General features: G+C 35.8%; 1 protein-coding gene across 1 annotated transcript in view; it reads right to left on the bottom strand.

The window, feature by feature from the left end:
* The window catches only part of LOC148940002 (soluble calcium-activated nucleotidase 1-like), a 47,732-nt gene that overhangs the window by 15,611 nt on the left and 6,089 nt on the right, over positions 1 to 26,032 (bottom strand). Inside the window, exons 2-3 of the mRNA XM_089106335.1 lie at positions 20,613 to 21,065; positions 16,884 to 17,091 (exon numbers count right to left, since the gene is read on the bottom strand). Of these exons, the coding sequence (XP_088962461.1) occupies positions 16,884 to 17,091; positions 20,613 to 21,053 (649 nt within the window). The 5' untranslated portion in view covers positions 21,054 to 21,065. The remainder of the gene's footprint in view (positions 1 to 16,883; positions 17,092 to 20,612; positions 21,066 to 26,032) is intronic.

Raw genomic sequence — 26,032 nt, 5'->3', positions numbered from 1 at the left:
ATTTTTTATCCCCACATATAACAGTTTTTTAGTGAAAGCGTCAATAATAACCCCTACACATCCTTTGGCTGTGTAGTCATGGCCCTTGCTGCGTTTATTCCATTCCCCGTCACACACTACTGTAGTCCAATAGGAACTATTCAAAAACCTGTCTTCGTGAATTGCCATTTTCAGTGACTCCTCTCCGTTCTGCTGTAAGATTTCCGTCAACGTTTCCATCCATACCGTGCCAATTGTCGATTCAGTTTTCATGAATGTCTTTTTTGACATAGGGCAGATGCCTAAGACACCCAATATTTCAGATAGGGTGGCGTAGCCTCCTCCTGTCCCCATAACACCTCAAACAGCCTTAAAGTTCATATCTCCTCGTACATTGGTATAGCGCTCTGTTATTCCTTTAGGCTTGCGGTCTGTAAAGGTTGTCAAATAGTCTTTTACACTTATTGTGGGAGAATCAGGTTCGTTTTTTACGATTTTTTTCCACTTGCAGGCACCACATTCGGCGACTAAGCTGGTTCTGAGTCCAATGGACGACACTTTGGTTATAAACACATTGGAATCTATGTTTCCGCACTTGAATCTGTGAATCATAACTCCACTAGACTCGTCAACAAAATAGGACATGTTCACAATGCAGTTGACGCTAGGAACCATTGAGATGTCTATTCCGTCAGATAAATGTCGATTCGTCAGGGGCGGAGACGATGACTGAGGTGTACTACTTCCTGAAGCCTCTGACTGAAGCAACTGAGTGTTACCTGTGGCAATAAGAGGGATAGATTTTTCTGGATTACCTTGCCTCCTAAAAATAAAAATATATATCAACAACAGTGACTGCTTTTGGCGTATCATTGTCCTGCTAACATTTTCATAAATTTTCACTTTCATGTCCGGCCAGCTTCTCCGTATAGCTTTTGGATTATGTTGAGTTTCTTAGAAATAACATTGTGCCTTATTTTTGGTCAATTTATTTAAAACTGTTATAGAAAAACACTGAAATTCGACGAAGCTTTGCTGTTTTGACATACCCTACAAAATAGGATGATAAATTTAGCAATTTTATTTTTTGGGGGGAGGGCCCCCTGACTCTGAGATTCTATAAATTTTAGACCACCCCCCTTTTGGTACCCGCCCCAGTCCCAACTTAGCGCCGTCTTCGCGGTGTCAATCTGCCCCTGCTCTTACTGTTTCATACTACATAATCCATCTAATTTAATTCAGTAATGGTAGCAATTCAAGTCAAGAGTTTGCTAACCAGCAAACTAGATTAAAGACCTCCACCCCCCCCAGTCCACTTACGACGTGTATGCCTTTGTCTATTATCGCTTTTACACGATTTTTCTTGTTTCGTATCATTGTATATATAATTAGTGATATACAGTGTTCTATTATATATACAGTGTTCCATATACACGACATGGAATATACTCTTTAAGATGTAGTCTAAATAATATATCTAAAAGATTCAGATATAATCCAAATAAATTCAGTAATGGCCTTATAAAAAACTATGTTGATCAATTTCAGAATCATTTATTATTAAAAACAAAATAATAGACGCGACTGAGGCTGTATAAAATGGCAATGTTTTTTGTTTTTTTTTACAAATGAAATAACAAACTGTTACCGAAGAATGAAGAGAGAGGGAAAGCGAGAGAGAGAGAGAGGGAAAGCGAGAGGGAGAGAGAGAGAGAGAGAGAGAGAGAGAGAGAGAGAGAGAGAGAGAGAGAGAGAGAGAGAGAGAGAGAGAGAGAGAGAGAGAGAGTCTGATAACTAGCCAAAGAGATTTTGAGCCCCGCCCAGCAAAATACGACGCGTATGCCTTTGTCTATTATCGCTTTTACACGATCTTTCTTATTCCATATATGATATTTGGATAAAATCTTTTCGATTTTTAATGTATTTCGTTGCTTCTGCCAAATTGGCCTCCAAATCTGTCATGAGCCCAGGGCCCCCTCCTTCAAGATCTTTTTCAAACTAAGAAAAAACTGTTTTGATAGTTTTATAATTTATGTACTTACCGCATTTGTCATCCCTGTAGAAAATTCCCCTCCTCCCCGAAAAATGTGTCTACTTCCCAATACTATTGGTAAATAATGGACAAATTTATTTACTTGCAAACTTTTCCTCCAAGGGCTGTGGGGGGTGGTGTTATCCTCAAAAACATAGTTACTGGGTTTTTCAACTATGAAAAATACTGGGATTCGACGAAGCTTTGCTATTTTGACATACACTATAAAATAGGATGATAAATTTTGCATTTTTTTTTGGGGGGGGGGGCGGGCCTCCTGACTCAGATTATATAAATTTTAGACCAACCCCCTTTTTGGCACCCTCCACAGTTTAAACTTAGCGCCTTCTTTGTGGTGTCAGTCTGCCCATTCTCTTACTTTTTCAGACTACATAATCCATCTAATTTAATTCAGCAATGGTAGTAATTCAATTCAGAGTTTGGTAACCAGCCAAATAGTTTCCAGACCCCCCCTCCCCAGTCTACTTACGACGTGTATGCCTTTGGCTATTATCGCTTTTACACGATCTTTCTTATTCCATATACGATATTTGGATATAATCTTTTCGATTTTTAATGTATTTCGTTGCTTCTACTAAATTGGTCTCCAAATCTGTCATGAGCCCCGGGTCCCCTCCTTCAAGATCTTTTTCAAACTACGAAAAAACTGTGTTGATAGTTTTATAATTTATGTACTTACCGCATTGGTTTTAGATTAAGCCATCCTTTGTTCATCTTTTTTCTTCTGGTCATTTTTATGTAGTTCTCTTAGCTGACAAACTCCAATTAAAGACAAGTTGACAGTGACAGTTAAACGCAAGCATTACCCGTCCTAGCCTGAGGTATGTTTCCATTCAGGGGGTGTAAAGTGGGGTTATGTAAGACAGGAGAAACAGAGTAAAAATTTAATTTAATTTATAAATATATATATAATTATTGAATTGGACTAGAAAGCTGAAAAGTTTGGAATAAACTAAATAAAAAAAGAGCAACAATTTGAAGTTACTTTCGACTTTTTCGCTTTTATCCATGCCGTGCAAGAGTCCAAAATATAAAAATATAAACACGATTGTGAATTAATAAATTAAAATAATATATAATTTTAAATCTGGCCGATTAATTTAAATTTTTTTTTGAATTTACAGTAAGTTCGATTGCCTTAAATTTTACATTTATTAGGCTCCAGACTTTTTTAAAAGAAAGCCACTTGGTGTCACAATAGATTTTTTTTCTATTTCCTAGAAATTAAATCAGAAAAAAAACGGCCAAATTTTACATTCTTGTCCAAAAATCACATGTACAAAATTTCATTGTGCTGGTATGCCGGGTCAGAGAGGAAGATGTCTTTTCGTAGCCTAGGAAAATTAAAATTGCAATGAATTTAGGCGATATTGACCTTAAACGAAATAATTTAAAGATATTCAAAATCAGCATTAAAATACAATTCGATTAATATCTATATTGAAAAAATTGCAATATCTAGATCAGATATAACAAGTAATAATAGGGAAATTAACCTATGCCATTCATATCTGATTTATTCAAGAAGCTGGGTTTTATTTTTGACGAGTAAGAATACATTTGATTTAGATACCAATTTTTAATCGCTACAAATAATATTTTTTCTATCGCTACAAATACCAAATTTTTCCATCGCTACAAATGGCGCAGTCGGAAATTGAGAGAAAACTTGCGAACTAATTACGCTATAAGCTTTGTAATTAGAAATTAATTGTTAGAGATACAGACATATAAGTAAAGTGAATAGGCCTATAACCGCTAGGGTACGACAGGAAACCCTATAAAATATCTCACAGGAGATAATAGCCTCCCCCAAAATAGGTTAAGTAATAAAATAAATTTATTTTAAGTTGGTACAAACGCAAAAAAAATGTCTGAAGATTTAGAAGAAAAATTAATGGCGCAAAAGTTGGTTGCGAAAAATATAAAAATAGCGAAGTCTATCCCGGAGTACAGTGGTCAATCAGATATTGACGAATTTAACATCCAATGGACCCAGATAGTACAACCAACAAAAACAGACCTAGGAGTACTATTCGACATTCTCTTACTACGATTAAATGGCCAGGCGTTAACCTTCCTAAAACAGATAAAACATACCATAGGCAATAACGCCAACTTGCCAATAAATACGGCTGATAAATTATTAAAAGCATTTAAAGATAGATTTATAGAAACCGGTTCCATAAATAAATTGAAACACGGAACGGTGAGCTTTGACTATTCACAAAATATAAGAGAATATCTTGATAATATACACATTTCGGTAGAGGCAAAATATGGAAGTGGTTCTGGGCAACTGTATGAAAAAGTCATACTAAATACCTTTTTGCAAGGGCTACCCCCAAAACTATATAGAATGGTAATATCCAAAAATATTCAGACGTTGGATCTTGCAGTTCAGGAGGTAGAGCGATTGATCGAAGTTGATGCGATGGTCGCTAATCATAGTAAAGCAAAAATAAATAGCCTAGGCTATTCAAACGCGAACCTAATCTTCAAGGGCGATCAGGCATCTCCCAATTTCTTTTCAAGGGATAACTCCCCAATGCCCCGAACACATAAAACACCAAAACCCGCTAAGCAGAAAACATTATAATTTCAGCCTATCTGAAAGCATAATTACGGAAACAACCCTACAATAATAAGGTGCTATAATTGTAATAGTGTTGGCCACATCGCGAGAGAGTGCTATTATGTCCCAATCGCATACCAAAAATTGCTTTCGGTAATACGCAAAATTACGGCAACCATTTGTTCGGAAGAACAAATTTTAGCACCAGTCGTGCAATAGGCTATAGCCAGGGGGGATTGCGCCAATCAGTACCTTACAACACGTACCAACCAAATTTGTATAACCCTCCCCCCAACAGACAAATTAATTACCGATTTGAAAACCCAAATACTCACCAAACCAATATAATGTGAGAATGTCATATAGAAATGACGAAAATTTGCCGATGGGAAAAGAAAATTTTGCAAGCCAACGGCATTGGCAGTCAGCGCCAGCAAGCGGCACTGACACGAGACATCCACGTTACCGTAATAAGACATGGCGAAGACAGACAGACGTAAATAATTTAGATATGCCTACGGAAACTCAGACGTCTGAATATCTATTACAGGCACCGACACATGAAATAAATCCTCAGGGAAACGTGTCAGGCCCCTCAGAAATATAAATTGGACCCAGAGGGTGCCCGGAATATTTAATAGGTCCAAGACAATATTAGTGCCGTCTTGTAGTGATATTAATAACAAGTTACCTATATTTAATGATTTTTGTGTAGAAAATGTTTATTTTAAGGCTTTGACTGACTCCGGTGCAACAATTAGTATCATAAACTCTTGCGTATTCAATATGTTGCCTCTGCATATTAGGCGACAAAGGAGCCCTATTAATCCAAATCTAACATGTGTGATAGGCTATAATTTGGACGCAAAAGGTTCAATATGCCTAAGCGTGAAAACATACAATAGGACCTTTATGAAAAATTTCGTAATACGTAATAGTTTTCCATATGAGTCGTTTAAGGGCGCAAATTTTGTAAGGTCTAAAAGAATACTATGAGACTTAGAAAATGAGAGGCTTGTCTACCCAGCTAAGGTAGGGGACGAAATTTCTACCCTAAGAAGTCGTAACAGAGGTTACAAAGACAACGTAACAGTAAACAGAATTTCTGGTGGTATAATGTCGCAGTATTTTGAGCCTCATGTCGTACAAAGACATGGCATAATTGGAAATTTTTTCAGTTACCCTGAAAGACATTGCAGAAATGAAGTATATTTAAATGATAAAAGTATTGAATCTGAAAAAATAAAAATAGGAGATGTGAGACAATACAGGTCAAACTAAATAAAGGAAATGGCGGAGTTATGGAAAAACATAGTAAAACCCAACGTGACACCGCAAGATGCCACCATGGCACAGCATAGCGCCATTAAGAATCTAATAAACAATGAAAATAAAGAGAAATATTACGGATTCGCGATAAGGAAAACAAAAGTCCCTCCCAAAACGATGCAAAAAATTCAAATATCACAGATGATTGAGCCAGTGGTTAGCAAATCAGAAATATGGTTGGCGACCCCATCTGAAATACCCGAAAATCTGCTATGCGAGGAACAGATTATATCCTATGACAAAGGAGAAGGTTTTATTTGGGTAACCAATAACCATGAAAATGATACAATTACAATTAAAAAAGGGACGTGTTTAGTTCAAATCCAGGTTTTAACGGAAAATTATCTATATACATGGGAAAATTGTAAGGGAATCTTAGTTATTTACATCAAAGCCTCAAATAACAAATTTTTTCTGACTAGTTAGTAATTTTTAAACAAATTTAATGTGTATGATATTACAGACTTTAACAATAGGAGAATAGTTTCCAAATAATTATGGAAATTTAAGGATCTATTCTCTGCATCTGAAGATGACATCGGGCTTATACAATTTTACTAAAATTAAATTTTAACGACTGGTAATCCTTTAGCGAAACAGCCATATCGTGTGCCGTATAAGCACAAAGAATGGTTAAAACATAAAATTCAGTAATTAGAAAAAAAAAATGAAATTATACGCCCAAGTATAAGTCTGTATAGTGCACCAGTGATCTTGGTACCAAAAAATAATGGTGATCTTAGACTTTTAGTAGATTATAGAGCCCTTAACAAACAAGAAGTTAGCGATAAATTTCCTCTACCAAGAATAGATAAAATTCTTGACTCAATTTCAAGCAAAAACAAAATTTTTACTTCTTTGGACCTTACCCAAGGCTACCACCAAGTGAAAATAGCCGAAAAGGATGTCCATAAAACTGAATTTTCAGGATCCGAATATGGTTCTTATGAATACTTGAGAGCACCATTTGGGCTTAAAACAAGTTCAAGCCCGCTATGTAGACCCCTACTGCACCTGTTAAGAGGATTAAAGAATATAATTCATTTTGTCGATGATGTTATATGCGTGGGAGAAAACACTGAACAACACTTAGCAACGTTAGCTAAGGTATTCGAGAAGGTCAGACAAGGTAATTTAAAATGCCGGCCTGAGAAAGTGAATTTATTTCAACCTAAAATTAAATTTTTAGGAGTAGTAGTAACCCAAGGAGATATATCCCCAGACCCTGATAAAATAAAATGTGTTGAAAACCTCAAGCCCCCCAGAACTATGAAAGAATTAAGGGGAATTTTAGGTCTTACTGGCTACTTTAGAAAATTCATACGCAATTATGCCCAAATTGCGAAACCCATCACGAAATTAACCAAAGGGAACTCCCAAAATGTTACCTGGTCCCAGGAAGCTCAAACTTCCCTAGACTGACTCAAAAAGGCGCTCACTTCTGAACCAATTTTATCACTCCCTGATTTCAAAAATGGAAAATTTTAGTTTACAACTGATGCTAGTTCAAAAGGCATTGGCGCAATTCTTTCACAAGTAATCCTGGTACAAAACCCTAATCCTCTAGAGCGAACGCCTAAGCAAAAACAAATAGAAAAAACTAGATGCTATTCGAGTAGAACTTTATCAAAAGGCAAAAGTTGTTATTCCACCACAAACTTAGAATTATTATCTATTATCTACCACTGGGACAAACTTGTACATTACTTAATTGGTAGAAAAAGTATACTACGATCAAAACATAAAAGCTTGCAGTACCTGCACACATTTAAAAACCCCAAGGGCATTCTAGCTAGATGGATTATGAAAATCCAAGACCTAGATTACGAATTTGAACATTTAAAAGGAAAACACAACGCAGCTTGTGACTTTTTGAGTAAATACCCAGAAAATATTCCTTCTGAAGCTGAGGAAAATGGAGTGCAAACTATCAATACTAAGAGGAAACATGGATGTTAAAAAACAAAGCCAAGCACAAGGTAAAAGAAAATAAGATTAAATAGTGTCCCTTGTCTTTGGAAAATATAAAAAGAAAGCAAAAAAACTACGAAATGTGTGTAGCACTAATCGATTATTTTGTGAATAATGATGCGTTACCGGATAAGTTCAAAACTCTTAGAAAAGAGATAGATAATTTTTACCATAATCTTGATGAAGAGATACTATGTAGAATCGTGAATGCTGAGACAAATAGAAATCAAACCTCAATAATACTTGCATTACCATAAAACTTAATAGGGCCTGCATTTCAATATTTTCATTCAGATAAAAGTTGGCAGTTAGGAGTTATGAAAACGTTCCATAAGTTAAAACAGTATTTTTACGTGCCGTCTGCAATGACAAAACTTAAAGAATTTGTAAGTACATGCGAAGCATGCAACTTAAGAAAAATCCCCCCAGCTTATTCAAATCCTCCAATGGGAAGGATCCCGGTAGCAAAGTAACCCTTCGATATTATCTCATTTGACCTATACGGAACAAGTGGAGGCTTGCCTGTTTCTAGCAGAGGCCATACTTGTATTCTTTCGGTTAAAGATCATTTTTCCGGATTTACTTTTGCAAAAGCATTAAAAAATCAAGGTACTTATGCCACGAGTAAGGCGTTAGCAAAATTATTTTAAAAATTTGGCATTCCTAATTAAATTTTGAGTTACAACGGGAGCAATTTTGTCTCAAAAGTAACAAAATACTTAATGAGTTTTCTTAATATAGAGAAAATGGTGACAGCGCCGTACCACCCACAAGCTAATGGTAAAATAGAAAACAGGCATAAAATATTTTCCAAAGTATTAAGTATTTATACGAAAGACAACAGGAGTGACTGGGATAAATTCTTACCTTATTTAACTAACGTAATCAAAACTGATTATTCCGAAGCAACCAAGGATGATCCGTTCCATTTTCTCTTTTGTTTAGATTTTAGGACCCCGTAAGGAAAGATTGTCGAATAGCATCAGTGCCTTTGCTACTCGGGAGACTAAGCACCAGCATCCATACATAAGACAATCAAATCTTCCAAAATAGTTTAGCAAGAACTAGGAAAATGCACCAACAGCAAAGAGACATGAGACCCGCACAAAGTCGCTAAGGATAGTGGTTTCAGAGTAGGAAAATGCATTTACCTAAAGGACAAGGTGAAAACAGAAGGAAAAAAACTTTCCAACAAATATTCTGGACCGTACAGAATAGTCAAAAATCACGATATCGATTATACTTTTAAAATGGAAAATCCCGATAGTGGAAAAGCTTACAAGGCACATGTTAGCCGAATAAAAAGAGCCAAATTTCCAGAGAGATGGGTATCACATCCCTCCTCTACCGATTCGTCAGATGCAGAAAATGAGCCCCCTAGGTCAAGATTGGCAGAGCTAAAACCCTTTAATTTCAAGCAAGACTACTTCGAGAATGACAGTGATGAGGAGAATTTTGAAGAATTTTTAGCTATGAAAAATCTAGTTATCTCAGAAAAAAATCCCTAATACCAGTAAGAATAAAAACGCAAAAAAGTCCAAAAAGTTATTCATCGGCGAGCGCAGGAGATTTAGATTATTCAATATCTCCAAAACCCCAATTTTTTCCCGATAGAATTTCGACCCCAAGTCCCCCCAAAAGATTTCCAGACGATATCGTTTCCCCTGCAACACCGATAGAAAGGCCCCTGTCATTGCAGGAAGAATTAAAAAGAGCTGTAGAAACCCCCGGTATTACTGTAAAGAAAACTCCTCCCAAAGATTTAACTAAAACAAACCTGCGAGAAGCTATGGATTTCATAAATTTTCCCATAAAAACGAGTCAAAGTACATTGCCCGGGAATAAAACTCCCAAGGATGACCAGCAAGATCAATATCATGATATAACTGTGTCCATGGTCAAACCTAAACAGTGGACTTTGTGGAGGAAAGCCTTAGCGCAAAAAATGCCCCATCCACCTGAGGACATGGCATTCAAACAATGGAGGAACCCCGCAAAAACTCTCGATTCCTCCCAAAGCTCTCAAGAATCTTTCAAATCTCCCGAGTTGAAGACTCAAGATGAGGACTTAGGGAATAAACCTTCTACTTCCAGAGGAGTAGAAATTTACGAAGGAAGGGCAGGTGATACCTCAAAAAGTGCCACCTCTAAAAGTTCTAATCCGGATTGGTCGGAAACTAGCTCTGAAGAGTCTGACGGCGAATCAGACCATATAGTAGCTAAAGAAATAGGGAAATCAAGACCGACCTCAGCAGCCGCACACGGGAAACAAACGAAATTAAAAGGGCAAGAATTTTTGAAAAAAACAACACAAAAAGTTTGACCTTATTTCGCTAGAAAAACCGAAAAAGAAAAACCGCAAGAAACCGACGATAAAATAACGACACAGTCAGACAGAACGGTTAAAATAACTGACAGATGGAAATATCCCTAGTTAACGTAAAGAAAAATTTCAAATCCCTTATGAAAATCAACCTGTGATCCACCATAATAAATTTAACAGTGTGCCAGTGAAGTTAACCAAGTCAATACTAATGAAAAAAATAACAATAATAATAAGACAAGTGATTTCAAAACGTCGACGATCACAAATAATAACCAACGGTAGGAAGCTAGTGATCTACTGAGGACGACAGCTGACGTTGGATCATGTTTTGTAGGAAGCTTGGGGAGGAAACAAGGGTAAAACATCAGTACATTACACAGACACCGTGTTCATGTTTTAGAGCAATTGATTTTGACTAAATTGAGCTATATTAAACTTTTTTTTCAAACTGAATTGAATTTGATTAAAAACAGTTTAATTATAATAAATTGAGATAAATCTAGTACAAATGGAGCATTCAGGTATTTGTTGTAAAGCTCAAAAGTGATGCTTAAATTTTGAAATCATTTGATTGGTTGAAGTTTGCGTAAGAAAACCCGGTATAAATCAAATAGTAACTAAGTATGACTCATAAGGGTTACTCAATATAAGCTGGAGAATGTATAGAGGCAGTCCTAATGTATGGGCCACCAGTCAATATTAGGGGCAAAAATACTTTTAAACGGAGGGATACAAAAAAATCCGATCCGAACTTTATCTATAGTTGGCTATTGGTACGTTTATATGTTGAATTTCACGGCGGATGTGGAATTATATCTCAATAATAATATGTAAAATTTTAAAACCATTTGATCAGTTAAGATATATGGATTGAAAACCCGTGTATGTCCAATGGCGACTAAGTAAAACCCACAAGGAATTCCCTATTAATGTGAAGGTGTTTTTCGCCTAACGGATTCTAATAAGACTTTAATATCATATTTATTTATTTAGTTCTGAATGGTTTGCTCAAACAATCGCCTTCTAAAAAGATATTGATGTCAGTTCTTCATTACGCTTATATTCTTTGCCAAGCATCAACTGGAATCTACGCGGGCAAGCTTGGAATCCTGCATCTAATTACCCTATTCGAAAGGCGAATATGAGGCACCAATGTTGACTTGTAATTACGGATAAATCCTGAGACTAAGAAGGCGAAAACCAAGAGAAGAAACCGGGGAAACAGCTGAAATGCAGAGGTTAAACCCGGAGCCCCATGAGAACGTCTAAGCCAAGAAATAGGGAAGAAATTAGAAAACGAGTGGTATAGAGATCTTCACTCGTGCTTGTTATGCCTTGTTCCCGCTTTGTAGCATCGTTTACGTAAAACTGTGTGGCTATGACACTGCAACATGCAATTCTTAAGCAGCACGAATATGCGTAAGTAACGCATGCATGAAACATGTTGTAAAATTTGAACTCAATATTAACCATGTATCATAAACTCTCTTTAAATGATTATCTTAAACCTAACGTGAAATTAAATAAGCATGGAAAGAAGTTAATATAGAGTTTATGTAGTAGTGTATTAGAAAGAATAATAAGAGACCACACTTAAGATTGAAAAATATCTATTTTATAACATTGTTAGGTTATAAGAACTTAGAAGAAATTTATATGTATTGAATTTTCCAATGGGAATTACGTCGTTTTATTATAACCGAAATAATAAGTGACTTATTTTTACTATAAATATTTAATTTAAATAACGTGTGATTATGCCTCGTTATTTATATTACAGAAAGTGGATGGACAAATTGGATATTGAGCATTACAATGAGTTGCCCAGCACAGATACAACCTAGTAGCATCTATTCTCATCATATCTCAACCAACGAAGAGTACTCACCATAGACTCCATGAAATTTTCATCCCAGCTTCGTCTACGAAAGCAACAGTTACCTTTGATCGTTGTTTCTTCGACCATGAACCATACTACGTATCAGGTAATATTATATTTGAATCTCAGTATCCAGTGGTTTATCGAACTATATAATCATATATATACCGAGAACCCAATCGATCACTACAAGATATAAATATAGAGATTTCGCCTTTGATTCTCATTATGGACCCCTGAATCATTTGACTGTATAGTGATGATATTTGAAGTTAAATGATATTTAACGATATTTGAAATTAAATGATATTTAAAGACATATGAAAATATTTGAAGTTGAAGTTAAAGACAATTTGAAGTTTAATTCTGAGAATCCCATCGATTAGTACAAGATAAACGATATTTGAAGTTAAATGATATTTGAAGATGTTTGAAGTTGAAGTTAAAGACAATATGTTAAAAGAGTCACTATAGTTTGATGACAACCCGTTCCAAATCCAAACTTCAATTACCCCGTGACTAACCTAGGAATCACCGCAAAGGCTAATCGACGCAAGCCATGAGCTAACAGTTTTATAAAAGGCACAAATGAACAATTTTACGCGAGAATACATTCTCTATGTGCCTCAAAATATCCTGAAAAATGATATGCTGATAAGAAAATAAACGCACGACCAGTGTTCGACCCCTTAATGATAAGGCACCCTATGAACTATCAAAAAAAAGCAGGTGAGAATGAACCCTGATAGCATATGCCAACACCTGTAGTAGGAAGCATAATTTCTCAGTTGACAATTAGAGAAAACTTGTCGTATGAACACAATCAGGCTCGAAATGTTCCATGAAGAAACCATAACGTAAGTGCTTCAAAATTTTTGCCAAGACAAAAAGAGTGAAGGACAATAATTTACAACAGAAGGATGGAGTACACTAGAGACTCGAAGGTGATGAAATAAATTTGAACTTACATATTGTACTTCTTAATAACTTTGATAACTCAAAAATATCCTATGATTTACGTTGCGTGGCAAACAGTCAAAGTGAAAGTGTTTTTGTCACCAGTGAAAATGGTAAACATAATATTGTGTGTTATAAATCATTCATGTATGTACCGCTAGATGTTCAAGTAGAATTAGGTGTAGTAATATCATGTTATTCGTTTAATGTAGCGTAGATAGAATGTAGTATGCCATATAGACAGCAAAAAAAAGCCTTGAAATAATTGAATTAAAAAAATCTTTAGTATAGTAGCTAGCCTAGAACCATGAATAATCTTAGTCCGGTAGATGAATTTTAGATAGGGATGTAGAATAAAATAAGAAAAGTAATAGAGAAAATTTTTAGCACTCCTGATTAGGCCATAACATAAATATGAAATAATTATGTAGAAGAAATAGTTAATAAATGGCGAACATTTTAAAAGCCCAAAGGCGAGCAGTTACTAATGACGGGGCGTCATTAATTGTTGAGAAGGGTAATATGTACCATGAGTAAAATGCGATGTATTTAAAATACCAAAATAAAGTTCCTTCTTTCTAAAGATAAATCCGATTTCCTATATTTAAATTAAACCTAGTTTCAAAAATGAAGTCCTTAATCAGCAAAGAGAAAAAGTGCAGTCAACCCCAGACAAAGAACGGCACTATCCAGGCTTTAGATTTCGCTAAAAGAGTGAGTAATAAAAATTATACTACGTACAATATTTCTAAGGAAGTTTAAACGATAGGACCATGTGAATGTCTAAATCATCAAAAATAGTTAAGAAAGATTATTGGACGACGGGTTCACATCCTTGGTCCACTCGGGCCAATGGTGAGCCAGTTCTCACGGCGCAGGACTGAAGAGCTATGTTTGGTAGTGGGGTAGAAGTGCTTTTGGGGATTTTTGGTAAATCAGAGTCAAAACCACTCAGACAAAATTCTTATATTCTTCCATCGTTGTCACCGTTATTGTCATTTGAAGTGACCCATTGCTGTGCACCTAAGTATGTAAGTTCAATAAATCTATTGCCTTTTTTATCTGTGTTTATCTCAATTTATATGTCTGCATCTAGTCTAATAATAGGTAATTAGTTCGCATGTCTCCAAGGTAAACGCTCCCAGGGAATCGGATCTCCAGATAGCTCGAGAAAAAAAAGAGGCCACATTTATATGCCTACATATTCAATTTTCTCCCATTTAATTGAGAACGGCGCTAGCCTAGTTAACACAATCTCTAGCGCTATAAGCGGCGCTATTGGAGTACCTATAAAGTGTAAGTTCACAGTTTAAGGTATAATTTTAGACTTGACGCGATCAATCTTCATTACCGCTATCAGAACGGCCAGAAAGCTTTTATTGCTACAAATAAAATTTTTATTGCTACATATTTTGAAATCCACAAAAATTTGTTTTTGCAGTAAACCGTCACTGTTTAGATTAATTGAAATAAGAGTTACCATTGCTGAATCAGCTACAAATGGCAATTTTTCTAACTAAGCAGTTTTTTCAAAACAAGTTTCTAAACTTTTGGTTATTGTGGACCGTAGTTCGCTCTTTACTAGATTTCAGCTATTGCTCCAACCACGAAGTTTATTACTGGTTTTGCTGTAGAACAATCACATGGAGGGGAAAATTCCGAGAATGTTGTGGCAAAAATACCTTGTAATTTTGGTATGGATTCTTAGGTGTGGGAAATTACTTGTTGTGATTCAATAGAGTTAAGACTGAACTAAGTCTCTTTATGCTATTAAATAAAAAAAAAGTTTTTTAACTGAAAGTAAGGAGCGACATTAAAACTTAAAACGAACAGAAACTATTCCGCATATGAAAGGGACTTTCCCCTTCTCAACGCTTCGCTCTTTACGCTAAAGATTTTTTATTGTTTTAAAAAATGAAGCTCTGAGACAGAGTCAAGCTTTAGCGTAAAAAGCGAAGCGTTGAGGAGGGGACAGCCCCTTTCATATACGAAATAATTTCTGTTCGTTTTAAGTTTTAATGTCGCTCCTTACTTTCAGTTAAAAAACAGGTTTTTTTTATTTAATTTCTGAACGTTTTTGAATTAATGCAGCTTTGATTTTGGCTCACCGTACATGAATAATTAAAAGGAATTTGCGTATTAGTTTTACTTTTTTTTTTTGGGCTAAATGGCTTTCTCGAAATTTTGATCTGACGTAACTTACGAATTAACCTACGTAACAAACTTCTATATTCGTGTACTTTTATTACGTATATTAGGGGGTTTGCCCCCTAGTCAATGCCTCTCTCTTTACGATGAAGTTCAAATTTTGTTCCAATTCTTTAAGAATGACCCCTTAATTACAAAGGCCGTTAATTAGAATAAATAGCTCTGATGAAAGTACAAAAATACTTTACCGAGGTAATGATTAGGGAGAGAACCCAATCATGTACATAATAGTTTTTGGTCGTTTTAAGTTTTAATGTTGCTCCTTAGTTTCAGTTGAAAAAATCGTTGTTTTTTAATTTAATTTTTGATCGCTTTTTTAAATCATGCTGGGAAATATCACCCTTCATTGCATTGTCCCTTCCCCCATAAAAACTTCCTCCATGGAAAGATCCTCCCACGTAATCCCCTACCCCTCCAACTACCAGAAAACATACCCCCTGAAAATTTCTGTATACTTCCCAATAACCAATAGGCTACTCTATGTAAACATTGGGCAAAGTTTATAACTTGCAGACCTTCCCCTGGGGACTGTGGGGGATTAAATCATCCTCAAAGACCCAGTTATTGTATTTTTCGACCCTGCTGAACAAAATGGCTATCTCAAAATTTTGATCGGGTGACTTTGGAAAAAAATGAGCGTGGGAGGGGGCCAAGTTGCCCTCCATTTTTCTTGGTTACTTAAACAGGACACTAGAACTTTTAATTTCCGTTCGAATGAGCCCTCCCGCGATATCCTAGGACCACTGGGTCGATATAATCACCCCTGGGGAAGAAAAAAAAACAAACAAACAAAAACAAATAAACACGCATCCGTGATCTTTCTTCTGGCAAAAAAATACAGAATTCCACATTTTTGCAGATAGGAACTTGAAACTTCTAAAGTAGGGTTCTCTGATACGTTGAATCTGACGGTGTGAATTTCATTAAAGTTCTATGACTTTTAGGGAATGTTTTCCCCTTTTTTCGAAAATAAGGCAAATTTTCTCATGTGAGTAAATTTTGATGAGTAAGACTAAACTTGATGAAACTTATATATTTGAGATCAAAATAAAAATCTGATTCTTTTCATGCGTCTATTGGTACCAAAATTCCATTTTGTAGAGCTTCTGTTACCATTGAGCCGGGTCGCTCCTTACTTACAGTTCGTTACCACGAACTGTTTGAAAATCTATAACGGAGCTAAAAATTGAACTTAAAGTGGCATTTTGAAAGACTCGAATCACCATATTAGAATAGGCTAAATTAGTTCATAGTACCTATCGTAAGATGATAAATGGAAAAAAGATTAGAATTTTTCTGTAAGAATTGCACAAGTCACCTTAGGCAACAAAATTTCAAAACTAATCGACAAACATACTTAAATTAATTTCAATGAATTTTCAAATAAATTGACTAGACCAAGGGAAATTTTTATATAAGAGACTCCAGACAACCCCATTAAAAATTCTAAACTTGTCTAAAATACCTTAGAAGCAAAAGTAATTAAGATGGGCGTAAGCAAGTAAAGGGGGTTATTCAGAATGACAGGGAACACCACAATTTGACCACTCTTGAGTCACCATATGGTAAGAATATGGCACGGCATATAATAAAAGTCTTCACATACCCTTGGATACTTTTCCAGGCCCATCAGTTAATATTACCCATGGATAAGCTGTCTTCCCTTCAATCACATATATGATTCCAGTCCGATCGTCCATCGTCATAACGTTCCCATCAAACACAACCAGTTCTGATAGTTCCATTCCTCTTCCACCACTCGCAATGTTTGAAGACAAAACTATAGGGGATCCTGATTCTATTTCAATGTAAGCCTATAAAAATATAAAAAGATTGGCAAATCCTCAAGGGGGAAATTGAATGAGGGGAGCTCAGACACAAAATTTTGTTTTTCAAATGAATATTTTTTTTTACCAATAAACAATTGTTAAGCTTTTTTTCTTGGCATTCTTTTTCTAAGAAATAAAGAATTTAGCATATTGATACTTGAGGTGTCATTCATCCACCAACAGGAATTTGTTGCTAATAACTGTTAGCAAAATCTAAAAGAGGAAAGGCAAAAGAAGCAGCTGGTCAGTTTGTATTGGAGCACAAAATTTAAAAATCCTGAAGCAGAGAATATTGCTACTTACAAATCTATAATGCAATCAGTTTTCTGGTGCTATAGTATTAGTATCCTGCTTTGCTCAATATTCTGATTGCTTATTTTTTGTTTTGTTTAATGGCTATTTTTCAAATTGCATGCAAAATCAATAATCGACGAATATTTCCAAAAAAGTCTTGCTAGCCTTTATCTATTTCTGTGCACCAACAAAAAGCACCTGCCAGCTTACAGAGCAGCTGCAAAAAATCTTTAGAATCATTCTTCAACTCAGAGAGACTGTACAAGGTCAAATGCCAGGACATTTTGGAAATATTAAAGTTTTTACCTAGAACTAGGCGGTTTATCACAATGTATCGGTAAAAAAACGTCAAGTCGATATTTCTTCAGTGTAAGGGGGGGAGAGGAGAAGGGAAGGAGGTCTATTAGCAATCTATTTTTTTTATTAGGATGTAATTCTTTGCAGTCTTCTGCTAAAATGGCCAATAAGTATGGGTTAGAAGAGGACTGTCACTAGAACGAAAATGGTACAAATATAAAATCAGCTAGACTACTTTCGAATAATAAGTGCACAAAGGCTCAAACCCTTCAAAATAACAAACTTTTTCGATCAGGTCTTTTAAAGTTTCCCCAGAGGGGATCATTTGTACCAGTAATAGGGGGATAATTCCCTATTCCCAGTAAGCTAAGAGAAATATCCCACGTCTCACATTTGGGTGGTCAACATTCAGTGAATTATTAGCAATATCGTCTGCACAATACCTGAGCGACTGGGAATGTATTAGAGGTCCTAACACCCTAAGAAGCAGGTGCGTTTGAAAGTGTCAAGCAATACCAAATCTAGGGGCCGAAGGCTCGACATCAAGTCTGAATAAATTATCATCTGATGGATTTTTGAACATGGTAAAACAATGTTTAAAACATATTCAAGGGCAATAATTTCAGCTTATATTATGCATAAATTACGAACAGATTTTCACCTATTGCTAGATTTATTGAAAAAGATACACTCCTAATTAAACTTATTATCCATTTTAGGACAGTTAAAAAAACAAATAATAAGGAAATACTCCTTATATACAATTTATCAAATTCAGCAAAAGCTTTCCCTGCACATACTGGAGGCAAGTAGATTCTTTTGTCCATTTTGAGAAATGGGTGCTTATTAGAAAATGTGTCCAATTCCATGGAGGTCGGGGGTCTGGGGACAATAGATCCAGCACGAACTGTGAATTTCATTGGAATAATGGCAAATATTATCAAATTTTGACTGTACCTTTTGTTGCAGACATTTAGGGCATATTTTGCTGACAGCTCTTGCTGTAAATATTCTGATGAAAATTGTGGGAGCTTCTGCAATGACCAGTAATTGCGCTCACTCGGGCCTCATTTGGTTTGACATTGGGGCTGAGGAAGCGTTGGTTCATTACATCAGCCAACCTAATGCGTGACCTCCCTCGAGGACGTCACCAGCCACTTTCCAATGGATTGAAATCCATGATGATCCTTGCAGGGGTACATGGCAGGAGGCGCAGTCGATGACCGTACCACTTCAAGGAACGAGCTTCTACTTAGTAAAGATATTTACCAGCTTGAAGGTTGGGGTATTCGAGGCTGCATTTCGATTTCCATTCGTAGCAATTAGTTTCAGGAGGAGGGTTGCCAGCCCAACCGTCCCTAGGTACATTTAGTTCTCCTTTGGCCAGCCAGATATCTGGAGGAACTTGAAAGAAACTCTTCAGGGGGGAGGGTGGAATTCTGCGGGGGGGGGGATTTCCACAGGGAGAAAATTTTCTGGGAGAGTTTTCCAGGGAAAATTTTACACAGGGGAGATATCCTGGCATGATTTGAAAAATGGTAAATAAAACTTTTTGATCTAAAAGAAAGGAGTGACATTAAAACTGCAAACAATCAGAAACTATTCCGTATATGAGGATGGGGGGCTGCCCCTTTCTCATCCATCACTCTTTGAGCTGGGGTTTGACTTTTCTTTCACAATTCTTTAGGAAAGACAGCTCGAACCGAAGGGCCTTGATTTTGAATGAGAGATATTTTTAAAGAACTTTAAGACTTTAACATAAAGAGTGTGGGTTGGGGATGGGGCAGGCCCCTTGATACTAGGAATAATTTCTGTTCGTTTCAAGTTTTACTGCTGCTCCTTACTTTCTGTGGGAGAAAAACATTGTTTTAAATATAACTTCTTAAAGAAAAGAGTTTGACAGCCTTTTTTTTTTTAGAAAAGTGCCAAATGACCTATTTTTTAATTTATTTTTCAGAAATTTTCTCTGGAGCAATGGAGTGAAGCTGGGAATTGGGAAAGGCACATTTTCTGGACACAGTTTTCCTAGGTGTATGCAAACATTTGCTTTTCAGCTAGGTAACACTACAATATTGGCAGCACTAGTAGTTTTGAACTCTTATAACAAGAGCCATGATTAAGCAACAATAGTAAGATCCAATAAAAGTTACTTCATTGTCTTTGAATCAGGCACTGGTAAACTAAGAAATAAAAAGGATGAAAATGTCTTCTTTATAAGGGACTTGTGCATCCTAAGCTTGAAGATGGAATGTCACTTGCCTCTCCATATTTTAGAAAAGATATGAACACTCTTGAAGATGTGCAGAGACGTGCCACCGAAGTCATATCTGGCGTACAAGAGATATCCTATCCTGCAAGACTATCAAAGTTGAATCTCCCTGCACTTTTATACAGCAGAAATAGAGGGGATGCCATTTCAGCCTTTAAGTTATTGAGGGCTAATATTCTCCCAGCATTATTCCCTGTTGTTAGCACCAATTGAAGAACTAGAGGTCATCAACTGAAACTTGTCAAGAAGTCTACAACATATACAATAGAGTCTGTACTCAATTCTTCTCAAGATGTATTGACAATAAATGGAACAAACTAACTAAAGAAACTGTTACTGCTGATTCTACTTATGTTTTTAGATAAATCTTAAATACTGACCGGTCATCCAGAGAGTGTGAACGCAATAGGGATGCTATTAATAATGGAGCAGCACCTGATCACCATTGATTCTTGCATATAACTAGTCATCATTCCAGAGCACTACAATGAGAAATCCTTAGATTGCTCCTAGCTGCAATTTAAGGTAAAAGTAAATTTGATAGACACAATATGGAAGGAAAGTTAATTTGATAGACACAATGAAAGAAACAAATAATATTGCAAGAATAAAAAAAACTCTATTGTACACTAATTATCCTACCCACCTTTTGAGCAGGAATGTCCACAGTCAAGTAACCTGTTTTGAGATAGCTCAGCCAAGTATTTTTCACATCTTTGCTTAAGGATGATGTATCTAAATCTGATATAATTCCAAATTTATACTTCAAACCTCTTTCTGTCCGTACTGGGGGTGTCAGAGGATATGGAGATTCATACACAATTGTTTTGTAATCTTTCCTATTGTCCAAATATTTGTTGGTGCTTTGACTCCCAAAGAAAGTATATATGGCAACCAAAAATAAGAACGAAATAAATACAAAAAATATATGGCGCTTTTGAATCCTTAGTGCAGTGTTTCCAATCCTATAGACAGGAGCTCTTGTAAAATGATAAGCTAATCCATGTTCAAGCCTTTGGTAAGGTGTTTCAAGAGGCATTGTTGGATGTGGAGGTAAGTCCAAAATACTAATTCTTGAAACACGCATCTATTTTTGCATCTGAAAAAAGAAGAAACACATTCATATAAAGAGTTCATTAAAAAACAAATAATAATAAAAATAAAATAAAAACCATGGAGCAGTACTTACCTGGGGCAAAGCTAGTTTGAAGGGGAATATAAAGAATGTGCTGATAAAATCGCCCAATGTGTCGACAAATGCGGACACATAAGCTAAGCGTCAGCCTCTCCCTCCCTCAGACTCGACCCTGGTTACAGTACATATTATCATAGGTACAAACAGAACTGAACTTTTGAAAGAAAAAAGGGAGAGAAAGGCAGTATCAAGTAATTTTTCTCTGAGAGGGGGGTGGGCGGGCGGGTTGTCAATAAAAGAATGCATTTCAAGAACAATATTTTGTTAATCTTCCTGAAGGGTGGATGTCCTTTGAATTAGTGACAAGGGAAAAACTTCCACTCCTCTCAAATCCAGGTAGGAATAATATAAAAACGATTTAGAAGGCATTTCAGCCTAAATTGATTGTTTCCTCTCGTTTGCACTTACTGAGATCTTAGTATCAAACCACTTGATTGGCTCTTATATTCTCCTGTAAATTTTTACTATATTTACCTCTCTTTATATTTACATTTTTCTATGTCTCTTTTTATTTTTGAAATCAGTGTAGGGTGGGGCTGTCAAGAAGGAGACACTATAAAATTCTGAAAATAATTTTTTAAAATCCTAAAATACTTAGCCTACTCATATCATTCCTAAAAGACTCCACTTTACTTCACCCAAAACCCTCTCCCTGCTAATATGCAAATATATAGGCCTAGCCCAAAATCGGCTATATAATTTCCACGTATTGTCTATTTCTTGAACTTGAGATGTCTCTTGCCTCCCCTTATTTAAAAAAAAAAAAAAAAAAAAAAGCATAAAAGTTCTTGAAGATGTGCCACTAAAGTGATATCTGGCATGTGGAAGCTTTCCTACCTTGTACAAATATCAAAGGCGAATCTCCCTACACTTCTTTACAGGAGAAATAGAGATGATGCCATTTTAGCCTACAAGTTATTGAGGGCTAATACTATCCCAGCATTATTCCCTAAAGCGGGTCTCAATTCAAGAACTAGAGGTCATCACCTGAAACTTGTCAATCAGTCTACGATATCTAGAGTCCAAACAAAATTATTTTCATCATGCATTGTCAACAGTTGAAACAAATTATCTAATGAAATAGTTACTGCTGAAGCCATTGATGTTTTCAAATGAAGGCTAGATGCTGAGTGATCCTCTAGAGAGCGTAACTCAATTGAGATGCTACTGGATATGGAACAGCACCTAGTCACTAGTGAACTTTGTACACAACTCATATCATCACTCTGGAGCTCTACAAAGAGAAATCTTTAGATTGCTCCTAGCTGCAATTTAAGTTTAAGATTGTCAATATATATATATATATATATATATATATATATATATATATATATATATATATATATATATATATATATATATATATATATATATATATATATATATATATATATATATATATATATATATATATATATATATATATATATATATATATATATATATATATATATATATATATATATATATATATATATATATATATATATATATATATATATATATATATATATATATATATATATATATATATATATATCTCAAGTATTAGAATCAGTAAATATTTTGCTGTTCATATTATTGACTTACAAATAAAGTGATCATATCACTTATTGCCTTTTTTTATGCTCTTTCCAAAAATAACAATCACTTTTGTCAAAAATTAATTTTACCCTTACCCCTATATATACCAATTCAGGGTATATATTTGCACATTAGGAGAGGGGGGGGGGGTAAAGTTTAAACTTACCTCTCATTTGCAGCAGAAATAAACTTTACCTTCAACCCCCTAAACTGCAAATACATACCCTGAATTGATATATAGGGGTGGGAGTAAACAACATTTGCAGTAAAAGTGGTTATTAAATTTGGAAAGAGCATAAAAAAAGGATTCAAGTAGCATGTTCACTTTATTTGTAAGTCAATAACATGAACAGCAAAATATTTGATAAATATTTTGTTTACCAAACAAAATTTTTGTTTACCTTTATATTTACCAAAATATTTTGGTAAATAGGTATAAAGTTTAAACTTACCCCTCATATGCATCATAAATAAACTTTACACCCCCCCCCCCCGAATGTGCAAATATACACCCTGAATTGGTATATATAGGGGTGGGGATAAAATTCATTTGTGACAAAAATTATTACTGTATTTGGAAATAGCAAAAAAAAGGCATCAAGTGGTATGTTCACTTTTTTTGTAAGTCAATAATATGAACTGTGAAATATTTACCAAATATTCACCTTAGAATCTTATCACCTTACATTGCAGCTAGGAGCAAACTAAGGATTTCTCCTTGTAGAGCTCTTGAATGATGACTAGTTGTATGCAGGTTCACTGGTGACCAGGGGGCGTTCCATCTTTGATAGCATCCCAATTGAATTTACACTCTCTGGAGGACCACTCAGCATCTAGCCTTAATGTTTCCTTTTCAACAGCTCTAACTGTATACAGATACCATACTTTTAATCAGGATATCTGTCTGAGATTAGGCACTGGCTCTATTTTTCAATCCTAATGTGATCCTTATAAGAAATTGACTATCCATGATACATGTGACAGTTGAAAAATTGTTTTCTTTCAAGAACAAAACTTGTGGTAAATTTCTAGGTGGCCCTATAATTTAGTTAGGATGAAAGTGAAAACATCATTTGATGCTTTTTTTTGCTCTTTCATAACTCAATAATTGCAACTAGGGCTTGTTGCATCTTGAGCCCTTAAAGGAGCCCCAAAGGTATTTCATTTTCATAACCACACAATGAAGTTATCAATGCTAGGAAAGTTAAGCAGCGTTCACAAGTATGTCTAGCTAGAATCCCATGTCTAGACACGTGTCTTGCCAGAATTCAATGTCTAGGCAATGACCATTCACAAGTAAAATTTGGTACTTAGCTAAAACTACAAATTTAATTTCAAATTATCATTTCTAGCCAATCAGGAGGGCTTACACAGGCAAAATTTTCAAAATTGTAATAGCTATTTTTACTGTCACAAGATAATGGATGAGATAAGCAAAACAATTGCCTTAGTGCATGGACATCCATAGACTGAATTTTAGGGGGGCTTACCTGGTCTAATCAGCACTTCCAGTGCTGTATAATTGAAATCTCAAGACAAAATATCATAGGCAGCGCAATAGGGCTGCCATAGTAAAGAGCGGTGTGGGCACAATATGTTGTTTTTTTTAGACCAGGGCACTTCTTATAGAAAGAAATGTCATAGGAACTTCAAAAGAGCTCATGGAGGGCAACCAGCTTCCACTCCCTCCCGTCAATCACTTCCCCAAACACACCCAATCAAAATTTTGAGACAGCCATTTTGTTCAGTGTAGTTTTAAGGTCCGGAAATTATGACTTTGAGAATGACACCCCCCACAACCCTCAGAGCAAGGGTTGTAAGTTATGCCCTGTGGGGATATAAGGTTTTTTATAGAAACTGTGGTCGTATAAACCTCAGAGGGGGCTCATTTGATTGGTAAACAGAAGTTCAACTGGCCTTTTTAACGGTCAAAAGTGATTGGAGGTAATCCAGCCCCCCCCCATACCCTGATCAACTAACACCCCTTCCACACCCACCATTTCCCAAAACACATTCAATCATAATTTTTTAGATAGCCATTTTGTTCAGTGTAGTTTTAAGGTCCAGAAATTATGTCTTTGAGGATAACCCCCCCCCCATATAGACCTCAGATCAAGGGTTGTAAGTTATGCCCTGGGAGCATAAAAGTTTAAAAGTCCAGAAATGATGTCTTTGAGGATGAGAACCCCCTCACAGTACTCAGGGAAAGGGTTGTAAGGTATGCCCAAGGGCATTTAAGGTTTTTTATGGAAATGGTGTTCTTATAAACTTTGGAGGGGGCTCATTGGATTGGAGATTGGAAGTTGAAGAGCCATTTTTAAGAGTCAAATTTATTGGAGGGCAGCTATACCCCCCCACGTCATATTTTCCCCAAATACATCCAATAGAAATTTTAAGATAGCCATTTGGCCAAAAATAGTCCAAAGATCTCGTAACACAGCCTTTGGGGTTGACACAACCCCCCAAAGCATGGGGATAAGGGTTTTAAGTTATGCCCCAGGGGGATATATGGATTTTATGAAGATGTGGTCTTGCGAACTTAAGAGGGGGGTCATTTGATTGGAAATCATACTTCTAGTTCCATTTTAAGAGTCAAGCATGATGGAGAGAAAATAGCCCCCCCTCCTCTCCCTGATATCCTCTTTTCCCTGAACACCTTTGATCAAAATTGTGAGATGGCCATTTTGTAGCCAATAGTCCAAAGATAATATAACAGTGTCTTCAATAATAAAATTTAAGAAACATTTAGGCTGACGTTGGACTAAATCAAAACAAACTATAAGCATGTGAACTTTTAAAAGGTGACAGAGCAATATCTCAAGAATAATTTATATCATAGGCAGCGCGCTAGTGCTGCCTAAGTAAAGAATGATGTGGGCACAATGTGTTGTTTTTTGATTCTTTATACCCAGGAACTTTGTATTGAAGAAGTTGTCGTAGAAACTTCGAAAAGGGTTCATTCGATTGGAAATTGAAGTGGCCAGTGCCCTTTTTAATAGTCGAAAGTGATTGGAGGGCAACTAGCCCCCCCCCCCCGCCTATCATTCCCCAAACATTTCCAATCAAAATTGTAAGATAGCCACTTTGTTCAGAATAGTTGATTTACAAATAAAAAATATGTTTTTGAGGATGACACTCCCCTACAACCCTCAGGGCAAGGGTTGGAAGCTATGCCCTTGGGGCATATAAGGTTTTTATAGAAAGTGTTGTCATAGAAACTTCAAAGCAGGCTCATTTGATTGGAAATTCAAAGGGCTAGTACCCTCTTTAATAGTTGAAAGTGATTG

The sequence above is a fragment of the Artemia sp. Qi Xiang Cuo genome, chromosome 20 (genome assembly GCF_049724085.1).
Source record: "Artemia sp. Qi Xiang Cuo chromosome 20, ASM4972408v1, whole genome shotgun sequence".
Lineage (NCBI taxonomy): Eukaryota > Metazoa > Arthropoda > Branchiopoda > Anostraca > Artemiidae > Artemia > Artemia sp. Qi Xiang Cuo.
The sequence above is the reverse complement of the archived record's forward strand: the minus strand, read 5'-3'. Positions and strand labels throughout refer to the sequence as shown.